Below are 17,418 nucleotides of genomic sequence, written 5' to 3'. Positions count from 1 at the left end.
CGTGTATTTTATTTACGCCATAAATTATGACTATGTACTGGAATTCTACAATACTTGACACAAAAATTATTCTGTTCGTCTGTAATAAAAATAACTAACTTTAGCTGACATGAACAATCAATGGGTCAAAGTATCTTTTCGTAAAATCTTAATTATTAACTTTGTCACGATATTCAGCCTTATTTTCTGAACATTAAGATTTTAAATTGCAACTTCGATGTACGTGGGGTATCTGAAATAGATAAGTTTATGTAAATGTTTTTTTTATAAATTGCGGTGATAAGCATTATCATTATTCTATCAGTTCGTCAGTGCCTTTTCTTTGAGAATATTTACAATAGTTGTTAAAAGAATAAATCATGTTTTTTCTCAAAGGAAGTAGAATAATTACCATCAAAATGCGCCCAACAAATAAGGTTCGTCTTTCTTTAACGAGTTAAGTTTATTTTTCGTCAGTCGTAGATGGTTGGTCTGCCTAGTCAGTCACTGGGCTCCGAGAATAATAATACTATTTTACTTGATAAATTTTCATAATTGTTACGAGTGAACAAGTTAATTTACTGTTTGATTATACCTACAGCTTTTTAAAGCGATGGCAGCGTATTCATCTAAAGTTTCCCTGAACGATGTGGTGATCGCGTCGGCGGTGAGGACTCCCATGGGCTCCTTCAGGGGTAGCTTGGCAAGTCTCTCAGCTTCGGAACTTGGCGCGGTTGCAGTCAAAGCAGCAGTGGAACGAGCTGGTGTTCCTAAGGAAGAAATTAAAGAGGTTAATTAATTCAGCCTACTTTCTCTCATGTTTTCCATTGATTTACAGTTATTTATTTGACCATGAACAGTTAAACATTCCTAGAATGTTAAGTAAAATCACTACTTTACGAATTTTAAAATCTGTAGTCATTTGTCATGTTTCTGACAAGATTAAAGTTGATTACAATATCTCTAATCATTAATGTGTTTGTTATCAAAAAACTAATTTTAATTGCTAACAGAAATACTTATTATTTTATTTTATTTCTATTATATAAACATGAGTTGTTAATTGGTATTATTATAATAGAAAAAGATGATGAAAGAAAATATACCTAACTTTTTATAACATTTATGTTCTTACCTTCTTTTTATTAGTTTGAAACACTTCGTCTACACTTCTTAGTTTTGAACCAATGGTTAACTCGCAATTAATTAAAAGTAGTTAGTTTGTATAAATAGGCTCTTTTCTATAGAGAAGATCTACAGTCCAGTACTGGACTATCATGCGCATGAAAAAATATGTTTTTTTAACTTACTTTTTCTATTGCAGGTTTATATGGGTAATGTCTGCTCAGCTAGTATGGGTCAGGCTCCTGCAAGGCAAGCGGTAATCTTTGCTGGTCTTCCTAAAAGTACTATTTGCACAACAGTAAACAAAGTATGTGCATCTGGCATGAAATCCATCATGTTGGCCACACAGGGCTTACAAATTGGTTCTCAAGATGTAATACTAGCTGGAGGAATGGAATCTATGTCAAATGTACCTTACTATCTGAAGAGAGGCGAAACCCCATATGGAGGCATACAATTAATTGATGGTATTGTTTTTGATGGTCTGACTGATGTATATAACAAATTCCATATGGGTAACTGCGCTGAAAACACAGCAAAGAAACTTAATATCAGTAGGCAACAGCAGGATGACTATGCCATTTCAAGTTATAAGAGAAGTGCTGCAGCATACGAAGCCAAAGCTTTTGCTGATGAACTTGTGTCAGTCCCTGTGCCTCAGAAAAGAGGTGCCCCTCCAGTACTGTTCGCAGAAGATGAGGAGTACAAAAAGATTAACTTTGAAAAGTTCACTAAGTTGTCTACAGTATTCCAAAGGGAAAATGGCACAGTAACCGCTGGTAATGCATCAACATTGAATGATGGAGCTGCTGCCATGGTGCTGATGACAGCTGAAGCTGCACAGCGACTGAATATTAAACCTATTGCCCGTGTTGTTGGGTATGCAGATGGAGAGTGTGACCCAATTGATTTCCCAATTGCACCAGCTGTAGCAATTCCTAAGCTCTTAGAAAAGACTGGTGTCAAAAAGGATGATGTTGCTATGTGGGAGATAAATGAAGCTTTCAGTGTTGTTGCTGTTGCCAACCAAAAACTGTTGGAACTTGACCCTGCCAAGGTCAATATTCATGGAGGAGCTGTCAGTCTAGGACATCCTATTGGCATGTCTGGAGCCAGAATAGTTGTGCACTTGTGCCATGCTCTAAAGAAGGGAGAAAAGGGGGTAGCCTCTATCTGTAACGGTGGTGGTGGTGCTTCATCTATCATGATTGAGAAATTGTAAGTTTCAACATGTTCTGACCACCTTGTTTTATTATCTACTGTGCCTTTTAGGAATTATTTGCTGTTAATGAATGGTTTGTCTGTTTGCTAGCTAGCTTTAAAAGTTAAATATTTTAATATATTGTTGTTATAATATGTAATTTTTATATCCATATCTCTTGTAAATAAGCTAACAATATGGAAAAGTGTTAATGGTTGTATTCTATTGCATAAATGATTGAATAATCAATAAAATATTTTTTTATAAATGATTTTATTTTTATTAATGTGTTGCTTTGGTTTACTATTCCAGAGCACACACTTCAGATGGACCTCCAGTTTTGACTTTTTATACTAAAGACCCATGTGGACTATGTGATATAGTCATGGAAGAATTAGAGCCCTATAAAAATAGAATAATTATCCAAAAAGTAGATATAACTGAAAAAGAAAATGTAAGGTGGCTGAGATTGTACAGACATGATATACCTGTATTATTTCTGAATGGCCAGTTCTTATGCATGCATAAGTTGAACAAGCATTTGTTAGAAAAACGATTGCAAATTATTGAGGAAGAAAGATCTTGAATTGCTCGGCGGTAATGGGCAGTAGGTAAATAAATATAAGTACATGAATATTTAATGGGCTGTATAATAATACCGGTGAACCATGAAGGACAAGTAAAAACAAACAGTTTTATAGCAAACAAAAATGCTTTATTATTACGCACGTATTGTACACATGTTAAAGTAAAATGTATTTAGGAATTTATTGATTAAACTGTAGTAAATAGTAGTGATAAAATATTAGCTATAGAATGAAGATCGAAAACAGGTTTGTTTTAAATTAAAATATCGTGACCTTCCTATTTTCCATTTGAAACCAGTTTTTTTTTCGTTTGACCATTTCGATAAAAATACCTATCTCCGTTATAGAATTTAGATAGATACTCTTACAGCTGATGATCGGTACAGTTATAATTATTATTGTACGCCACTACAGACATTTTAATATTTTTATGACAATGCAGGTAGGTATATCGACATACGAAGGTACTTGTGAAGGCTTAACAAAGCATCACGCCTCTGAATCCCAAAAGAGTGGTGGTGACCAAAAGCATAAACTCTCACTTTTCTCCAGTTATGAATCCCATGTAAAAGTGTACCTTAGCCTGTTGCTATATATACTTATACCAGACCCAAACTGACTATAATTAGAAAGGTGCTCCTTTTAAAATAAAATTTACATTACTAAGAATTTGAAAAATATACCGAGCATAGTTCTGTACCTTGCCCGGCCCAAGAACCGAAGCTGAGACCCCTTGAGCGTAATCGCGTTCGCAATCATTCCCCCAAGAGGCTGTCTTAAAGAAGAGACCGTTTATCTATGAACGTTCCAGCAGGTGATGATGCAGATTGAAGGTGTATCTTAATGGCAGCAGTGTTTTCTGATGAACCTGAAAGTGTTGTCTTTGAACACCTAAGAACCATAAGTAGTTTGTTAAGTGACATATCCCGGGGTGAAACCAACTATTACTCTAAAAATCTCAGTTTAATCTAGAAGACGACACGAGGAAATTGAGTTCCTCAATCAAATTCAATAACATAAATATGAGGAATGGTTGAGGAATTTAATTTTTTTAGTGGTTCCTTCTGGCAACACTTATAAAAACACCAGTCACTGTCCCAGATGTCGCTTTTCCAATGAAACACAAAGAAGTCTGTACTTTATGAAACACAGCATACAATTCAAAATAGTTTCTTTGTGATTGAATGTTGATAGATCGCTCGTCTCTGCTTTTCATTATCTGTGGCTAGTCATTGTAATGGTTGACAATTTGACATGTAATAAAATTTACGAAATAAATTCGTAATATTTTGAGTGTTTTTCTCCAATAATTATGTGACTTTTCAGCTGATTTACTTATTAATACTTTTCATAAGTGGTTTAAGTATTGTCTCTCATTCATCTTTTTTTATAATTTGATCTAAAAAATTAAGTGTTACAATGGATAATTCTGCTATACAAACATTGGAGGCGGCTGCTCAGATGTTGATGGTAAGAAAATATTGGTTTCAGTAAAAAATTGTATATTTTATCAATTTTATCAAACCATCTTCTGCGATGGCTACAAGGAATTTGTTATAGTTACCACTATAATGAGATAACTTAATAAACCTATTTTCACACAATTTTCTTTATAAAAAGGCTAAAACTTTACACCACATGATTTTCGCAATCAATTTAACAGTTTATTAATATGGAGATTAAGTTCATTTTAAGTTGTAAAGTGGTATTTTATTATTGTTTCCAAACATTGTTTTTTAACTACAAGCATGGTAATTAATTTGATTTACAGTCAAATCTTATGAATATAAGATTTAAAAAAAATCATAGTTTATATGTGGAACATTAATAAGGCATAACAAACAGAAAACACCACATTCTAGGAACATTCTTCATTGTTCAAATATTGTACGATATGAAGAACTAACTTGCTGTGTTAATAAATTAGAATTACCGAAGTTAGTAAGTAGGTTCGAGCAAATGAGATTAAACAATATTGACAGAAAGTCAGTATTAAATATAGAGCATTATAACCCTGTTACCTCCACCACTGAAACATTTGGGATGAAATAACATAATTGGTTACTACCATTAACTTTTGTTGATTGACAACCAATTTTAAATAGTCTTAAATGCTCATTTTGCTGTTTCCTATATAGTTAAAATATATGTATGTATATTATGTAAGCAAAATCATTTCTTTGCTTAAAGAACTGTGATTGATTATAAATTCAATGTCTAAGTAAATGTAAACAATGCTTTCATGTTTAGCTATGCATAGTCAAGGTATGCAAGTCTAAGCTATGTGTTGGCTATTGTAATTGATTATAGTGCCATTACTATTACACAGTGAATCTATTGCATAAATAGTTACTTGGTTAAATCTGAGTCTTATAAATGAGTTTTAAAAATAGGTAAATATGTGTGGATGTGTATTACAGTGGTTCCATGTAATCTTTTAACTTATGAGTAATAACTGCTAATAAGTATTTAGAAAAGTAGTAATTATTTTAATTTTCCTGTAATGAGTAATAATGAGTATGAATATAATATTTATTGGTGTCCAAATTGCCAAATGTTGTGATCTTGCAAAGACTGGATGTTCCATTGATTGAAGTTCTCTTAAGACACTTGCTCACACTGTTGTGTACACCCCATTAAAACCTCAAATACATTCGAATATTTGAGCATTATATATATATACTTTTTTATGGGATAAGCCTGTCACAACCTCTCATACCGCTGCATCTCCTGTAAGCCAGGATCTACAGTAGATACAACCATGAAAACACTGGAACATTGAAGTCCAGAGCATTTATATACTTGCTTATTATTATACATATTATTCATGTACTTGCTTAATATTATGTTACATGTACAGACTTTTGATTATATAATTTTTTGTAGGCACCACCACAAATGGTGACATCTGAGCAACGTCACCAAGCCGAGAGTGTATTCCTCGAGTTTCGAAGCACCAAGAATCCTTATCAATTGTGTCGAGAAATTTTAGAGAAATCTTCATCAGATTATGTACTATTTGAAGCAGCGGGATTGTTGAAAGCTGCTCTCATTAGAGAATGGACACTGCTAACAGAAAGCGATGTTAGCTCATTGCGAGAATATTTACTAACGTATTTATTAAGGAAGGAGGCACCTCCATTTTTAAGGGAAAAGCTTTTGCAGGTAATTTTCAATTTGTCACATATTCAACTTTCTTACTTCTCAAACAGAATTACAGGGTGTATTGTTAATTTATAAACAGTAGTATAAATAATATTAATTAATTTAGTGTAAGTAATAGTTCCAAAGCAACAATTATTCAGAAATTTCAATAATCCTATTATTGATTTTACTAAAATGTGTATTATTTTTCAGACAATTGCCATTATTATCAAGAGAGGCAGCATTGACGATGGTGGAAGAGAGAGGAAAAATTTGATTGCTGAGTTAGAAAAGATTATTCTAAGCTCACCAATTAGCCATCAAAAGTTGGCCTGCTCGCTTATACTGGCCATTATGCAAGAATTCGCTATAACAGTTAAATCAGCTGATGTCGGCTTAATTTGGGAGGTCCATTTTAGACTGAAGAAGTCTTTTGAGGCATTAGATTTGAAAAGGATATTCAGGTTTACGGTAGGAGTTCTAGAGCAAATTGTGCGTTCTGGGCTTAGACCTGAAGGGGAACAAGCTTTACTGACAAAACAATTACTGACTATTGTGGAAACAGTGTTGTGTTGGAGTCATGTATCGCCATTACTGTCGAAAAGATTAATCGGCGCTTTTGAAGCTATCTACGAGAGCGATACCGCCCCTGCACTACGACTAAGCCTGAGCTGGCGAGATACGATAATGCAACCTGAACTCCTTGCATTATTCTTTGAGATACACATGTATGTCAGGTCCAATCCTGACTTAGCTAGTCCGTCGCTCACTTGCTTAGTTCAGCTAGCTAGTCTTAGTGGGGTGGTGGTATCCGCAAGTAACTTGAAACAGCAGTATTTGGAGAATTACGTGAACAGTTTCCTGAATATGATGGCGTACATACAGCCGGTTGAGAGAGAAATGCTGGGGATCTCTGATATATACAGGAGATTGATCCAGTTCTTCTCGCCGGCGATGATAGCTGCGACGCCACCGGCATTTCTCCAGAACCTGACGACGCTCACATGTCATTGTATTAGAGGATCAGTTATTGAAGAAGGAGTAAATGATGACACAGTGTGGAGAGAGTCGTTAAACAAGTTCCTTCATAGTTGGAGCTCATTAGTCCACGAATCTGATGGTTACTCTAATGAGACATTAATGAATCCGTGTATTGAAGTATTCAATACTTACCTACAGAGCCGACTGGCGCCACCTGATGGCACTAGGTACTCAACGTTTTTAGTATATTATTTGCTCATATTTTATCAGGCAGCCTTATCAAGTTGTATTCAGTTTTAATTCTGTAGCATTTTAATGCAATGGTAAATATCTCTACTACATACATACCTAGGTACATCATCATATACTCGACAGATTTTCTTCTCGGTTAAAATACTTTTTACATTCTGTAATCTTCTATTTTATATCTAAAGTCGATCTTTAATTTACTGAATACGAAATGCGAGAAGTCGACATTGGACGATAACGGGCTGTTTATTATAATGAGATGACTCCATATATAAATGGTTTTATAATTATGATGGTTCTCAGACCAGCGGACACGGAGGAAGACATCAAGGATGAGTTGGAAGAGGACGAGCGTAAACTACACAGCAATGTACTGATGACCATCGGGGCTATCGCTCGCAAGGCGCCAGCTCACTGCTGCCATGTGCTCTTTACCTTACTACAGGATCGGAGTAAACGGTAAACAACTGACTGACAAGAGTTTTGTTAATCTCATCATATTATTTTATGTACTACGTACGCCTTACTTCTTCACTACATACTATAAAACAAAGCCGCTTTTTCTATCCCTATTTCCCTTTATATGCTTAAATCTTTAAAACTACGCAACGGATTTTGATACGGTTTTTTTTTATTTATAGAGTGATTCAAGAGGAAGGTTTATATGTATAATAAATGCATAATGTATCACCGTTGCACCCATGCGAAGCTAGGGCGGGTAGCTATTTTTATTATATAAAACTGAAGAGTTTGTTTGTTTGAACGCGCTAATCTCTGGAACTACTAGTCCGATTAGAAAAAATATTTTTGTTTTGGATTGTCCATGCAAGCATTATTTTACGCCGGTTTCAAGTTATTTTATGTATGGTGTGTTAATCAATAAACATTCTTCAACAGGTTAGAGAGTCAACTGCAGTTAATGCATATGGGGAAACTGCCAATCAGTGGAGGAGGTCACTTAGTTACCTTGTTTGAAGATCTGCACTGGATACTCATGATCACAGGTAAATAACTTCACCCTATATGGCAGTGCTAGCGTACCATCATGTATATTTTTCGAAGCTATAAAACTACAGTGCACCCACATTTTAATCTGCAATGGGAAGATCTATTGGAATCAAACCCTATTACGTGGGCACTTATAACACAAATTGCTGAAATGTGGGTGTTACATCGTATAGCGACATTACGCATTGCAATGTAATATGCAGCCACGCAATTAAGAAGTTAAAAGGCTGAGAAAAAGGGAGGTTTAAGACGTCCGCTTCTCATGTATATGAGTGTGCGGGTTCGAAAACTACCAACACGTAGCAAGTACCAATGAGATTTTTTCCGAGTGATATGTGCTTTCTAAGATTATTAGATATCACTGACAAACGGTAACGGAAAACATCGTAGGCTGTTGATGTGGTGTGACTTAGGCTTGGAAAAGCTAGAAAATTTTCATTACAATCCGCAAATTCTGTCAATGTAATTATTATAGTGATATTTCTTATTTATTACACAGGTCATTTCCTAGCAGTAGATTGCACGGAAGGCGAGACAGTGATGATTCCCTCGGAGATCATACATTTTAGTTTGAGGGAGAACGCCAATATCGATGCCTCACTTCGATATCTTGTTGGGGAAACGACAAACACTGATAATGTTGATTCAGTTCTCAAGTAAGTATTTTTTTTCATATACTAACTTAGAAAAGTGGTAGTTGAGTAACCATACTAGGTCCTTTTCTTGTATCGTAATATGTTGCTTTTGGAAATATGGATGATGACGGGGTATGGAAATTAAAAATCTATTTAGTCCGTCAGTTAGGTAATGAAAAAATATTAGACACATGTTTGTTTTTTTTTTTTCATATAAGATCTATATTTAGATAAAACGAATCAGTTAGGAGTAAAATAACCTAGAAGCCGGTCATTAAAATAAAAATTAGTCATCTATGTTCTACAGATTTATCGCACCTAGATAATTTATAGATCACATAATTATTCGGATTCACTACGCCTAGTACTACTTACACAAGGAAAATCTTATAAGTTAGAAAAGCTTGTCACATATTATGAATTCCAATAGCCAATTAAATGTTTTTGTTGCACTCAACAAAGAGTAATTTTATTCTATCTTTTGTATCTGGCATAAACGGAAGGTAAATGTTATCTCACATCCTGCCTTTTATATGTTTGTTTGTGCATGAATGCTGTTCTTATGTAAAGTATCGTATACAGAATAACAATGCAAGGAAAATCTATTGTTAGCATCTCAACAAACGCAAAGAATAGATGTGAATACAAGGTCCTGAACAGCATCTTTTACAATATACAATAATAATATTGCTTCACATGCAAAATAGTTGAACTATTGATACTTATTTGAATATCTCATGACCTAAAAGTTTAAGTGTGTATTCGTAAGCAAATTATGAGCTAATTTTATCTGTTTGTGAATTTTATTTTAATTCTGGAGACAAGGCTTGTTCCCCTTCTTCTACTGTAATTGTTTTTTTCAGTAAAACAATAAAAGTTGACTAATCTAACAACTGAACATTTTTTATCAATATTTATTATACCTATAATTTTTCTATGGACTCGTGTATTTCTTACATCGGAGGTCGCTATCAACTACTTAATGATTCTAAAGAATCAATTTATTTTATTTACAATAATATTTTTTACGTTCTTTAATGTAAACCTAAATAAAACTATGAACTAATTTTCTATGTTTTAGGCTTATTGGTGAAATTATGCGTATAAATGCATGGGAATGTGCAGCATTAGAAGCTGGGTTGGGCAGTGTGTTCAGTCCAGAACTATCTGCTACTATTTCATGGTTGCTCAAGATATGGGCCAACTCGTACTTGATGCCACAGGCCTCTGTTTATTCTGAGGTAAGTTCTTTGATAAATTATAATGTTAACCTTTCATTTGGTATATTATGATTCATCCTAAAAGTGATCCTTTAGGGAAGTATTTAAATTTTTATTGTTGAATTTTCAACAAGGCGAATTTGCTTTATTACTTTACAGCTAGCTATAACTAGTCATACTGATTAACATTTAGCACCGAACATGTTTTGGCGAATTTTTACTTATCCGTATTTAATCGGGCTTACCGTTACCACGCCATAATACAAGACGGCCGTTTGTTCAAACGGCTAGCCGTAACATAATACTGTTTAATAAAGATTAACTACAGAGTCTGTACATGGATACTTTTAATGGGAAAAGCCGGCCATTACCTCTCAAAACCGCTGTAAGTCCGGATCTACAACAGTAGATGTGTAAATACATGTGTAATGAAATAATGTTCCCTTGTACAGATGTCTCCAATCCTGGCGTGTGCGTTCGGTCGCGGGTCCCGCGGCGTGTCGTGGGTGGTGTCCCGGCTGGCGGGGCGCGCTGCCGCCTGTCTCAGGCACCACGCCGCGCAGCCCGCCGCCGCGCTGCACGCCACGCAGCTACTCACCACTCTGGCGCACTCACACCATAAGTAAGTTATACCAACACATTTGAGTGCAGCTTTCCGATTCTTTTCCGCATGGAGCAACTCTTTGTGTGATCCACAAATTGTTGTTTTGGGTCTGTCATATGTATGTGAAATTATATGTTTCTAAACGCACCCACGACACAGGAGACAATTTTAGTGCGAGGCAGCAACAACATAAAAATTAACCTCGAAGCATTTGTCTCCCATGTGTTAAAACGTTGCATCACTGCAATAAACTAAATATGTTTTGATTGTTTAAAGGCAAAATCCGCTGGCGACTTGCGAAGAGTTCCTTGCACTATTACAATGGGAAGCGGCCGGATGCAACTTACCGGGAGAGCTGAGGAAGGAATTACATAGAGCTTTCGCTATCGCTGCTACTTATGCTGAAGGTACGTAGAGGGCGCTGGTATCGCTTGGCCCAAACTACTTTCTTTAGTTAACTAAAAGTCATGATTTACTCACGTACACGCATGCTACTCATGATGAAGTGTCCCTCTGTGACTCGAAACTTTAAAAAAGAGCTTTTCTTCAGTACTATTCTTTGGTAAACCGTAATTTTTAGTTAATTTAGTATGTCTCACGATAGTTATTAGAAAAATATACTTCCTGTAGGTCCTACTTAACGTCACGTACATAATTTAACTTTCAGGTGACGTCCGAAATCGTCTGTTGTCAAGCACAGTATCGCTACAAGAGAAGCTAATGAATTTAATAAATATGGAGTCGGACACTGAACCCGTTCGCAACATGCTCGCTGATACACTCGACTGCTTTATTGGTATCACTGATGGTGTGCTTGAGGTAACTATACTATGAATATATGGTAAAAATAAACCTATACTATTATTAATGTTCTACAGGATTCTATTTCTACATTGCTGTAACATTACATCTTGTCTTTTATTCTCTTAAGAATGACCATAATAATTATAATTAATGTAGCACCAATTTTTGGCCCTTTTTGTTATGACCCTCATGTTAGATGAGACAAGTCTATTTCTATATTGTTACTATATTACTGGCTCAATGGAAAATCTATAATCTTACGTTTTCTCAAATTAGTAATATCAACACCATAAAATCAACGCCCATTACTTAGCAGTCGCGCTTGCACGTCTATGTAGATCGATCGATGTAGCGATTGAATCTGATCCAAAACTATTAGCAATTGTATCTGATCAAAAACTATTCAACAATATATAAGTAAGAAAGTTAACAAACTAATACTTATTTTGCCTTTACAGGTCGGAACAATGGACGAGCAATTCATGATGTTAATTGGTGCCTTAGACAAGATACCAGGGATCATATTTAGATATCACAACTATCCCGGAGTAGTGTTGCCAGCTCTCAACTTACTCGCTAAAAGCGCTAAGAGAATGCTACATTCTGTACAGCCACAGAATGTTAACAAGTATGTACATTTACTAATATTTTTTCGTTCAATAAGTAGACCCATGTTAACTGTTAACGCGATAATTTCATTAGAACTAATCGATTGTTACCACCTTGGTGCTCGGTAATCAATTAATCATACTGTTATTTTTTATTGAGGAAATAAATCGCACTTGTAATTGAATTCTCTTTTCAACATGCCATTTTTCAGTTAATAGTAAAGAAATCTATTTGATTGCAGATTCTTGGAAATATGTAATACGACATTTGAAGTTTATATGAGGTGGAATTCTGGGAAAATATCAAGTATTCCACAAGATGCTGAGGAAGAGGCGTACGAGGTAAGCCTATGTTACCTGAAAAGCAGAAGTAGAAATGGGGGAGTTTATAGTCACTAGGAGTCTGACACACCTTAACGCCTCGCTCAAGGCCGAAGAAGTCATTGGATGATTTTCCTACCTCAAAACAAAAGACGTTTTTAGAGTTCTAATTCCCCCTTCCCCCCCTTTTTGATTTCCCATCCAGGCAAAGCACATTATAATTCCTTTGATATTTGCGAATGTCTATTGGCGGTAGCGATTGTTTACATTCTATAAAAAATTGATAATATAGATTCCCCCTTTTGACTCTCCTGACTAGGGACTACGAATATGTCTCATGTTAAAATTAATACTAATATTATTGTGTTTTCACACCTTAAAGGAGAAGTCAACTTCAATATTGCAAACCAATGTTTTGTTAACAAATAAAACATTTTTCATTTTTAATTTCTTTATCAATTCATTTATTCATTGCTTAGGATATATGCGCGCTGATGGAGGTGATCTGCAGCGTGGCCCGTTCGGGCGGCGCGGGCGACACGTGTGCGCGCGGGCTGCGGATACTGCTGCCGCTGGTCACGCCGCCGCTGCTGGCGCTGCCCGGCCTCGCCGCCGCAGCGTACCGCATGCTCCGGGACCTCGACAACGCAGACCAGGTCACTATACCACATTATATTCATACTCAAACGCTACTCAATTTTAAGCTGTAAAAATCGTGCTATCTCTGTCATTTTATAAAGAATTGATAGTGACAGAACTACATTTGAGAGCGTCTTAAAATTGAATAGCATTTGAGTATTCAGGCATTACTTTACTGTTTAGCTCGTTAAAATTGTTAGTCTGTAATTTTTGGTCTTACTAGATGGCGCTAGTATAGGTAGTTTAAAATCTTTAACCACTTTAGCTGTTACCAAAATGTGTAACCACTTAAGTTGAAGATTTTAGCCATAGTTCTTATTTCATTTTATCCTATACCCGTTATTTTATTTCCTTTTTAATCACTATCTCTCCTTAAAATGTACATGTTCTCAACCATGCTTAGATAACATTATATTTACTTTTGTATGTTTTAAAATTATATTTCTTTTTTTTTCAGCTTACGAATCTGCCTATAGACGACTTCAACATGGTAGTCACAGCGTTACGCGTGGGACTCACAGCTGTATCCTGCGACGTGTCGACTCTATGCTGCGACACCATTGTAGGACTGTCTAACAAAGTGCGAACCTTAGGCGACGACAACCCATACGCACTCTCCCTGCTCACTCTAGCAGAGTTATTACTCATGCTCATTATTAAAGTGGAAATACCTCCAGACTCGATACCCGCTGCAGGGGCGGCGATATATTCCCTCACTTGCGTTAAACCAGCGTTACTCGAGGGTCTAGCGCGACAACTCATAGAAGCGTACGCTGTCAATGATCCCACTAACGTACCGCGACTAGAGGAAGCTTTCGGCGTCCTAACAAACGGAGTTCTCTTCGACGGCTTGAGGACTCACAAACTCAGATTCCAAGATAACTTCGACAAGTTCCTAGCGAGTGTACACGGTTTTCTTATCGTGAAATAAATTATTGTTTGCAGCCACAGTTTGCTGGCCAAGAAAATATTAAAAATATTAGCATAGCTTTGCCGGCGACTAACGCCTTTTACAATCCTGTCTCAAGGATTTGACGCAGATAATGCGGTTTCGACGATTCTATATTATCGTTACGTACTGAAAGAGAACCAAATTGGTGCAAATGTTGTCTTCAGTTTTGTTTTGCAAGCGCGATTGGTGCGACTCGAATGTTTGATATATTAAGTAGTTAAGTTTATTGTTTTAAAGTCCTTCCCTGGGCTGTGTCAAATGTAAAACACTATTGTGTCTAGATTATAGTTTGTTATGACTTACGACATTTTCTTAAGTGCCATTAGGAAAAATGCAATATTGATTTCGTAATGTTGTTTTGGAAACATATTATGGCCTAAGATTGCACAGGGTGCTGTCGTTAATTGACTGTACTGTCCATGCAATATTATTTCGTAAATTGGAATATTTTTATTTTATAGTTTTGACGCTTGTTCTGCAATCTTATGTTCACAACGAAGTTAGTATGGATTTTTATAAATGTGGTTGTGAATGAAAATGCAGAAGATTTACTGTGGTATTATATATTTCGTAGGAGTAAAATGATGAGTACACTTTTAGTACTTATTGCTAGTTAGAGAAATTGTGATTTCTATCGAGCTGAGCACTCGTAAACCGCAATGAGTTTTATTATTGTAAGAGGAAGGTCCTTAGCACTTTTATGTATTTACTGCAGGTTTTACTCCGTCTTTATATTAAATTAGTCAACAAATAAAATATTGTCATCTTGTCAAATTGTTCTTATAAAATGTAGATAATATTGAACTTTGTCGTATAAACTTGAAAGCTTACAATTTTTAATACATTGTTGTGAAATTTTCAATTTTATTTAAGAATTTTTGTAAGTGTAGGTACCTAATAAGTACATTATTTTTATTCTTTAGTCTGTTACATTGAAAGTGTAAAAGTAATTTGAATAAGTACTTTGAAGTCATGTCCTAATTTTTTACTTGTTCAACAATGGTTTAGTCATAATATTTAATTAGAGTAAAACATTTTCCTAGCTGATCAAAGCAGGCAGCGTTTTTTGATAGTCCTGTCAGATAAAGTATAACTAGATATAGAATATATTTGTTCTTTTTCAAGTAACATCTTCTAATAATGTAACAAGAATATATTTTCCTGACGTTAACAAATGTATAGTTACACTTGAATCCACCTAGTAATTTATTTTTGTAAAATAGAATACTAGACGCTTTTACTTTACATAAATAGTATTAAATCTGTGCTTATATGATGCTAATATGGTTAATGTGTTAATTTAATATTTCTTTAAGTTAACTTTCTATTTTACATGATCAGACATGACTTGTATAATGAATAATATTTATTGTACAGAACAGAATTCCGAAGTATTCTAGTGATCTGTATATTTATAGGGGAAAAACATATTTTCTTAATGTAAGAAAAAACACCAGAAAATTTCCTTAGTATAAAATTGTAAGTGCCCTAAAATCTTTTAGAACACCTTTTATATAATTTGTATTTGTTTGAATATTACTGTACCCTTGGTATGAGTTTGCTTTACATAGTAATCGAAACGAGAGCGCTTTCGGCGCTCTGATTGGTTGGTTCATTCGCACCGGCTTTTTTTCGTTCAACGTAAAGTTAACTCGTACTAAGGGTACTGATGTCGTTCGGAAAACTTGGATTTAAAATACACACTTCTTTCATTTAACTTCCAATTCTTCGTAAATTTTATTAAAAGGTTATTTAGTGTTCAAAACAATTTTTGTACCCAATTCGTTTGTATAGCTAGGAGACATTTTGTAAATACTCAAAACATGTTTTATTACCCATAAAAGGGCGCATATGTCTTCTTTTTGAAATTGTCAGTATCAATTTAATTAAACTGTACAAATTTTATAAATTATAATCTGTTTGATTTGTAGATATAGAAACCTTATCTTGCTGATGGGCTGATAGAGAAAATTACAATACAGATCCTCTATAAATAGCTGAAGCAAACTCTAGTTACAGCTTCGAAAAAGAGGCCACAGACTGATTGGTTGGGTACCGTACCATATAGAAACATGGTCGAATCTATTCGTCACAATCGTCACATTATTATTTACCACTACGCCTATAGAAATCTCACTAAAGGCTTCCTATCAGTTATAGAGCGAGATCCCAGAGCTGTCAGACATATCTTATTTTTACAAGCATTTAACCTTCGGCTTACAGTAGTCTTGTATGTACTTTTTAATGCCTTAATGTTTGTAAAGCTTGCCGAGTGACACCTGCGCAGGTACCAGGTGAGAAAGGTAACTAAAAATTAGACTCACTTAACTTAAATTTTTATGTCTGATTTTTATATGTTTTGTAGAATATTACTCTGAAATCATATTAAAAAAATCAGACATTTTCCATGGACCAAAACTTTTATCAGACGCTATAAAGCTCTAAAAAATAGTGCGCCTTACAAAATTGTAATAGCAATATATGTGAGGTTGGAGAGAAATATCTTTTCGGCAAAGCAGTAGCACATTTGTAACATTCACGATGGTAATCACGTTCGTGCAAATTATCTGGTAAAACTATGATGATTTGTACTACTGTTTTGCATTACAGGGGCACCATATATTGCTTTACAATTTTGTAAGGCGCACTATTTTTTAGAGCTTTAAGCCGTCTGTCAAATCATCAAATCATCATAGTTTTACCAGATAATTTGCACGAACGTGATTACCATCGTGAATGTTACAAATGTGCTACTGCTTTGCCGAAAAGATATTTCTCTCCAACCTCACATATATTGCTATTACAATTTTGTAAGGCGCACTATTTTTTAGAGCTTTATAGCGTCTGATAAAAGTTTTGGTCCATGGAAAATGTCTGATTTTTTTAATATGATTTCAGAGTAATATTCTACAAAATATATATTAAAATCAGACAAAAAAATGTACGTTAAGTTAGGCTATTTTTTAGTTACCTTTCTCACCTGGTACTTGCGCAGGTGTCACTCGGCAAGCTTTACAAACATTAAGGCATTAAAAAGTACATACAAGACTACTGTAAGCCGAAGGTTAAATGCTTGTAAAAATAAGATATGTCTGACAGCTCTGGGATCTCGGACCATTATTATTTACAGAGCTCAAACATGGTTATTGTAACGGATTCACCAAATTTAAAGTCACACAGAATGCTATATTATATATAAGATGGTGGTCCAATGATAAACCAAAGTTGTCGATGTGGCTCGATCGATTGTCTGGCAAAATGAATGTGTCGTATTCTGCATGCATGGTCTCCAATTTATATTATCTTGCGAATAGAAATCAAATAAAATATAGGACGCCCTTTAGCGTAGGAGAGCGAGGCA

The 17,418-nt window shown here is 35.1% G+C and overlaps 2 protein-coding genes across 5 annotated transcripts; both read left to right on the top strand.

Annotated features, from left to right (window-relative positions):
• Positions 1–107: 107 nt before the first annotated feature.
• On the top strand, positions 108–3,186 carry LOC118276445 (acetyl-CoA acetyltransferase, mitochondrial). 4 transcript variants are annotated; one of them, XM_035594756.2, is made up of 4 exons: positions 223–416; positions 581–769; positions 1,304–2,322; positions 2,618–3,186. In XM_035594756.2, exons 1-4 carry the CDS (start codon positions 360–362, stop codon positions 2,889–2,891), a joined length of 1,539 nt encoding a protein of 512 aa, XP_035450649.1. In that variant the 5' UTR covers positions 223–359; the 3' UTR covers positions 2,892–3,186. The 4 variants fall into 4 exon arrangements, with proteins under 4 accessions (XP_035450651.1, XP_035450649.1, XP_035450650.1 ...); XM_035594757.2 differs by having other exon boundaries at positions 232–251; XM_035594758.2 differs by lacking the exon at positions 2,618–3,186 and having other exon boundaries at positions 108–416; positions 1,304–2,576.
• A 917-nt stretch (positions 3,187–4,103) lies between these two features.
• On the top strand, positions 4,104–15,972 carry LOC118276444 (exportin-4). The gene is made up of 14 exons (XM_035594755.2): positions 4,104–4,362; positions 5,779–6,057; positions 6,250–7,244; positions 7,570–7,725; positions 8,164–8,270; positions 8,774–8,930; positions 9,991–10,150; positions 10,582–10,751; positions 11,010–11,140; positions 11,401–11,552; positions 11,996–12,165; positions 12,388–12,487; positions 12,946–13,122; positions 13,563–15,972. The coding sequence occupies exons 1-14, from the start codon at positions 4,312–4,314 to the stop codon at positions 14,034–14,036; spliced, it is 3,279 nt and encodes a 1,092-aa protein (XP_035450648.1). The 5' UTR covers positions 4,104–4,311; the 3' UTR covers positions 14,037–15,972.
• The last annotated feature ends 1,446 nt before the right edge of the window (positions 15,973–17,418 follow it).

The sequence above is a fragment of the Spodoptera frugiperda genome, chromosome 31 (assembly GCF_023101765.2).
Source record: "Spodoptera frugiperda isolate SF20-4 chromosome 31, AGI-APGP_CSIRO_Sfru_2.0, whole genome shotgun sequence".
Lineage (NCBI taxonomy): Eukaryota > Metazoa > Arthropoda > Insecta > Lepidoptera > Noctuidae > Spodoptera > Spodoptera frugiperda.
This window is presented reverse-complemented; position numbering and strand designations above follow the sequence as displayed.